The sequence below is a fragment of the Sorghum bicolor genome, chromosome 8 (genome assembly GCF_000003195.3).
Source record: "Sorghum bicolor cultivar BTx623 chromosome 8, Sorghum_bicolor_NCBIv3, whole genome shotgun sequence".
Classification (NCBI taxonomy): Eukaryota; Viridiplantae; Streptophyta; class Magnoliopsida; order Poales; family Poaceae; genus Sorghum; species Sorghum bicolor.
The window spans coordinates 44863892-44870080 of record NC_012877.2 but is presented as its reverse complement, the minus strand read 5'-3'; the positions used below and the strand labels follow the sequence as shown (position 1 = coordinate 44870080).

Genomic DNA, 6189 nt, shown 5'->3' with positions numbered 1-6189 from the left:
ACATGGCGCAGTGGACGGTCAAATAAATCTGACACTGGGTGAGCGAATAATTAGCTAATGAAACAAACAGTAATTAGCTAATGAAACAAATAGTATTAGCTAATGAAAAATAAGTTCATGATTGATGCTTGTTGAAACAAAAAAAACTAAGCAATATAAGCAATAAAAAATTGAAAATAGCCCCACTTATCTGATCATGCTTGCCTCTCAGCTGCTGTACGATGAATCGATGATGGTCTCCATGCATCTGCTGCTCTTTGCTGGTATGCACGGCGGGCAGCAGGGTGGCCTGTGGATCATGCCTCCGTGACTCCAGGTCCCGGACGTGAAGCTTTTTCAGCGTCAGGCCACCAGGGTCATCGATATACATGTAGAGGAGCACCATAATAATCCTTCATATGTCCACAGGCACAGGGCACACACTGCATCGAATTAATGTTTGCTTGGTGGAGATTAATTTGTATGCTTTAGAGGGCTGCTTGAAACAGAAAGACGATTCAAATCCTCCACTTTCAATAGTGGCCATGGCCACGTAGAAGGCAAGGACGTACGAAGCCATGCGCTGAATTACTGATGACATGGTAGCATGAGAAGCGAGAGAAATATTTAATGACGTGGTAGCATAAGAAATGAGAGCAAGTTCGCTGATCTGTAAAGTTATGACTGAAAATAATATTCATTAATTTATTGTAAAGAGAAAAACACTACTGTCTAACAGAAAAAATATGACTTATAAAACAAACGAAAAAAGCCATAAGATAACACAGAGGTGCAGCTGCTGCTGCTTACAGCCGAACGCTCTTACGAGGATGCGTCAAGTGTCGGGACCTCAGGTTTGTGCAACAGAACTTATGCCTAATCAAGTCGAGGATTGATGAATTCTTCAAAACTATCCCTTATAGCAAACACAGGAGGCATGGAAGCATTCCCATCCTCGTTCAATTCAGCAAACCTAAGCATCCCCATCCTCGTTCAATTCAGATCCCCGACAACTGAACCAGGCCAACCTTTCAATTCAGCAACTACGGAGACATTTCAAATGCATTCAACATTACAGTTCATGCAGCGAACTTGGCTCACCTTCAAATTTTGTTGCTGAAAGTTCGTGCTCCCGAACTACTTGGTGGAACAAACATTTCACGCCAAGTCGACAGGAAAATTATACAGTGCATGAAACATGAATTAGCTTAGTTATCACTAATTATCATTAGCATCAAAGCCATATGTTTAGCAGAAACTACACAATGCAACATCAATGTATGATGATACAGCTAGCTAACGAAACCACATGAAATGCAGATTTCAGTGGTCTGTAATACCCAGTCTAAAAGCATTTACCACAGAAAGGTGGTCACTTGCATCAAAATGGTACTGCTAACTGCAACACTCAAGCTAACCGTGCTGGCAGAACTAAGAACGGGAGGGAATCTTCAAGAGTAGTTACTCATTACAGAACCAGAACACATGCATGCTTCATAGGTTGAAGATCTCAGATGCAGCGTGTGCCACCACAAGCAGTCTTGTTCTATCTTGGCGCAGAGGCAGGGCCTGTGGTCACAAGAAAGCAATGGCAAAAGACAACCTGATTAGCCACGCAGAGCGATAAATGTTTTTAAATCAGCTTATCATCCCTAATCGTTTTGGTACCGATTAGGACGATCAAGACGATTAATTGACCTCTGATTGGTTGGTCTAGCATATAGCAGGACTATGTATATATATCATATATGTATGATATATATCACAAGACTATATTTCTAGTTAGCTCATCTTCGTGCTCCCTTGAACCTGCAGGCAGCAGGTGGGGAAGAGAATAGGTGACCCTGTAGCAGAAGGGAGGAGGAAGCAGCAGGGAAGATCCATAGACGGGCTGATTGTATTGGAACTGGAAGAGAGGGAGGAGGGAGTGAGATGCACGCAGCAGGGAAGAGATGCAGCTCAGAAGTTCAATAACTGCACACATAGCTGACCGGTGGAGTGGGTGTGAGGACTCAGAGAAAGAGTGGGGGTAAGGTATACAAGAGAAACCCTAATGAGCCTAGCCCAAATAAATATAGCCCAGTAAACTGAAGCAGCCCACCTGCCTATTTAGCGCTGATCGGCCAAGAGACCTAATCGGGCAATTAATCGTGAATAATCGACGATTAATCGAATGTTTAGGTTTCTGATCACTTGAATCGAATCGGAGGGCCTAATCGAGTGCTAAGTACCGATACGGACGATTAATCGTGATTAATCAGACGATCGGAAAACATTGGCAATAACAACTAAACCATAATACAAAGTGAGGCTATATTCCCTTCACCCTTGACCTCTTAGCCATGTGTAAATTTTGCCATTAAATGAGCCCCGCTACTTGAAGTATATGTTATGATTTAGTTGTCAGCTAAAGGTAAAAATTCAGCTAGTAGCATCATTGTGGTATGGTATACATATCCCAACTGTGTTGTATGAAATGCGAACTGATTATAGATCAGCTGGTTGGGTTTCTTGTGGTGGAACCTGCCCACCTAGGTTCAAGTCCCTGATTTGACACGAACTTGACACGGATGCTCGCATTTTCCTAGATTTATTTCAGGATTTAACGGCGCTATGCTTTCAGTGGTAGGCGACGTGCCCGTCGACAGTGAGGTGCCTCTGGTGACTTCGTCAATCTTGAGATTTGCCGGTCCAACTCAGTTCTTTGGAGGTGCTCATAAGGGTAAGGTGTGCGTGCGTGCATTTATAGGGGTGAGTATGCACTCGTGTATATGAGCATATAAGTCTGTAACTGGGTCTCGCAAAAAAAAACTATGTTGTATGAAATGTAATAGTCTGCTAAGGGTGTCACTAGGAGTCAGCTTCCAGAGCTCTCAAATCTGTGTGGTCAATTTGTACAATCTACAACAACAATGTGTGTACTGATGTACAAAACATGAACGAAAATGGTATGCTGCATAACTAATTTACATGGTGCGTGAAAACCACAAGGAAACAGTACAACATGAAGATAAGGGCATACAAGAACAAATCAATATAGTTCAATACTTCACTGCAACTTAGCTTTGTGGAAAATCAAAATTGAGAAAAATGGAACCCCTAAAATTCTGAATGTCCACAACCCACCTGTAGTATATGATACAGAATTGGATGCAAAGGCTCCTACATATAAGACCTAAGCAATGTCAATGCTTGGTGTTTATCTCACAATTGGTCAAGGATGTCCAATGTTCATGCAGTTAAAGATGCCTCATCACCAGAATGCAAGCCTAAATTATTCAACCAAGCTTTATATAAAGCTGCACGTGAAGATTCACATTGCATAATAGAGGAATACAGAAAGACTTATTTTGACAATTGCTAAGTGCCTCAAATGATGAGATGAATACAGTACTGTCATTTTGGTACTACTACACAGACCTGGCCTCCAAGAAAATGTAAACAGTGACGTGCTAGTTTTTATGACCAACTTGCATGAGTCCAAGTGTGTATCTTACATAATCGACAATATGAAAAATGCAACCAATACACAATTAAGAAACACATTAACATGAATAAAATCTAGACAGGCATAAAGTCGTGAAGGAAAGGAATACTGACCATGTTCAAGAAATTTAACTGGTGCAAAAGGGTCATCATCAGAAAAATTTGATCCTCGTTCAAACATCCAGGGTCTACCTCCTTCGGGACCATTGCTTCCCATGATAGCCAGTCCAAATTTACTAGCCCATCTTGCATCATTCATATTCTGCAGAATGGAAAACATCTGTTTGTCTGATATTCCAGTGACCCTTGCATTGGCTGCCACGACTGATGCATACTTCAACACCCGTGCATTCTCGTAGAAATACTGGAGGAAGGCAAGCTCATGTTGCTCCCCTCGGAACTCACGGACTGTCATCACCTTGATGCGCATAAGCACACTTACAATGGGACCAGCCTCTTGCCAGAACTTGGTGTTGAGCTTGTCACCAGGTTCATTACATTTGACAGACTGCAAATGTTGCAAATCAATAAATCATAGAACAGATAAGCTAAGCAAGTGATGGTTCATAAAGTAGCAAGTTATATCAATAAATCATAGAACAGAAATGCTAAGCAAGTTATGCTAGAAGATTATAGAAGGAAGAAAATATATGGGTCTAAAGCTTGTCTACAAATTATATAGCAAAAAGGTAAAACAAAAATACTAGAATGCATTCTCCAGACTGTAATTTGCAGTTATAGCTCTTGTTTAATTTAGGGCATTTACCATGCAAAATAAAACTGTTTACCGGAGGCAATCAGATGCAGTAACTGTGCCTTAAATCATTAAGCTCAATAAAGTATAGAAAATGCTATTTGCATAGATTTTCATTGTAACACATATCAGTTTACAGAACAAAACATGCCCATTAATGATCGTGTTTAACACATGCATACCAACTTGTTTTATATTCCTCTTATTTGAGAAGTAACTGAGAACAACAGTACTAGTGTGCATCATGAGAGTATTACAATAACGTGAAGAGCCTCAACGTTGGGAAAGCATTTCAGGAAGTCAGGCAACATCTTGGTGTCATTGGATCCAAAACACGATTTGATGCTCAGGACCTTGACCGTCCTGAGCATTGTGCTTGCGCTTGGTTTAATGCCAGCCTGTGATGCACAAAGTACCACACGAACTATCAAAGATTGCATTCCGCATGACATGGTTGCCATGTGAACAAAATGGAAGGATATATAGGAGGCAGTAGAATTACCATGATGGTGGTGCCTCCAATCTCTAGCACGTGTTTTCCTGGCTCCAGATATCCCAAAATGCGCAGCTTGGGGGCTTTTCCAATCTTGATCCTGGTGCACAAGCCACTGGCAGGGTTGGGAGATCCCCGTACGTCCCACAGGATGAGCCGCTCGAGACAAGGGGTGTGCACCACGGCAATGTTCTCCACCACGGAAGCGCAGATCTGCACGCACCGAAGGCTGTTGCCGACGAGACGCAACCCCTTAATGGTCCCTTGGATGTTGAGGATCTCCAGTACGGGGCTCCTGGCGACGACAGAGTCGATGTCCCCGTCCTCCACGACGACGCTGAAGATGCCGAGTTCGCGTAGGTTGGCAAAGGAGGCGCCTTGGAGGTGGGCCGCGTCTGGGAACTTCCAGACGCCGATGTAGAGGCGGGTGAGGGTGGCGATCCGGAAGAGCGTGTCGGGGAGGGGCACCTCCCGCGGGCACGGGCGGTTGACGAGGACGAGCTCCTGGACGCCCTTGGCGGCGAGCAGACGGAGCCAGCGCTTGAGCTGGGGCTGGTACGCGTCCATGCGGGTGGAGACGAGGTGGACGCAGCGGAAGGGCCCCGGGTGCGTGGCGAGGGCGTGCGACACGGCGGCGGTGACGGGCGCCGCGTCGGCGGGCGTCGGGGGCCAGTGGTTCAGGAGGTGCGCGTCGGCGACGACGAGCGGCGCGGCGAGCCAGAGCCCGCGCCAGCGCGTGGCGAGCACGGCGGTGCGCGCGGCGTCCTTGAAGGGGAGGCGGGAGACGATGTCGCGGAGGAGCGTGTCGGAGAGGCTGCTGATGCGGTCGACGCCGTCGGAAGGGCCAGTGCGGCGGGCGACGAGGCGGGCGGTGGTGGAGACGGGCGGGTCGGGGACGCAGCTGTGGATGTACGGCAGGAGATGCTCCATGTACCCGTCCTGCTCGTGCTGGTCGTAGCGCTGGCGCCGCGTGTCGGCCGCCGTCGCGGGGTCCAGGTTGGAGAACGGCGCACGGCGGGACATGGCCGGCGCGGGCTAGGTTTTAGCTCTCGGTCCCGATTGAGGAGGGAGAGAACCAACTGAGTGGCGGCGGGTGGTGAGTGAGTGAGATTTGTAGGGTTCGGTTGTCATGGTGTCCGGTTTGGTTGGGCCAAATGTCCGAAGCTCGTTGCTCCTGGGCCCATTTATCAGTCACTGTATTTGTTTTGAGTTATCATTAGAGATTTAGAGTACTTCTACTTCACGTTAATTAAATTAATCAAACAGGAGGCAGATGAGCTTGTGCCCCTGACTCCTTTTGTCTGGGATCTTGGGCAGATGAGCTTTGAATATTTTACGTCCCAGCAAAGGAGCTTTTTGTTTATCATTTGGCATGTTGTACTAAGATTCACAACCAAGTATAAAATAGGAAGACACTTGGAGCCTTCAAAATAAAACAAGCATACCAAAAACAATAGCGCAAAGAAAGAAAAAATGG

General features: G+C 45.8%; 1 protein-coding gene across 1 annotated transcript; it reads right to left on the bottom strand.

Moving 5' to 3' along the window:
- LOC8061266 (F-box/FBD/LRR-repeat protein At5g22660) lies at window positions 1160–5807 on the bottom strand. The gene is made up of 4 exons (XM_002442076.2): window positions 4722–5807; window positions 4477–4617; window positions 3580–3973; window positions 1160–1548 (listed from the first exon to the last, which is right to left on the bottom strand). Exons 1-4 carry the CDS (start codon window positions 5733–5735, stop codon window positions 1526–1528), a joined length of 1572 nt encoding a protein of 523 aa, XP_002442121.1. The 5' UTR covers window positions 5736–5807; the 3' UTR covers window positions 1160–1525.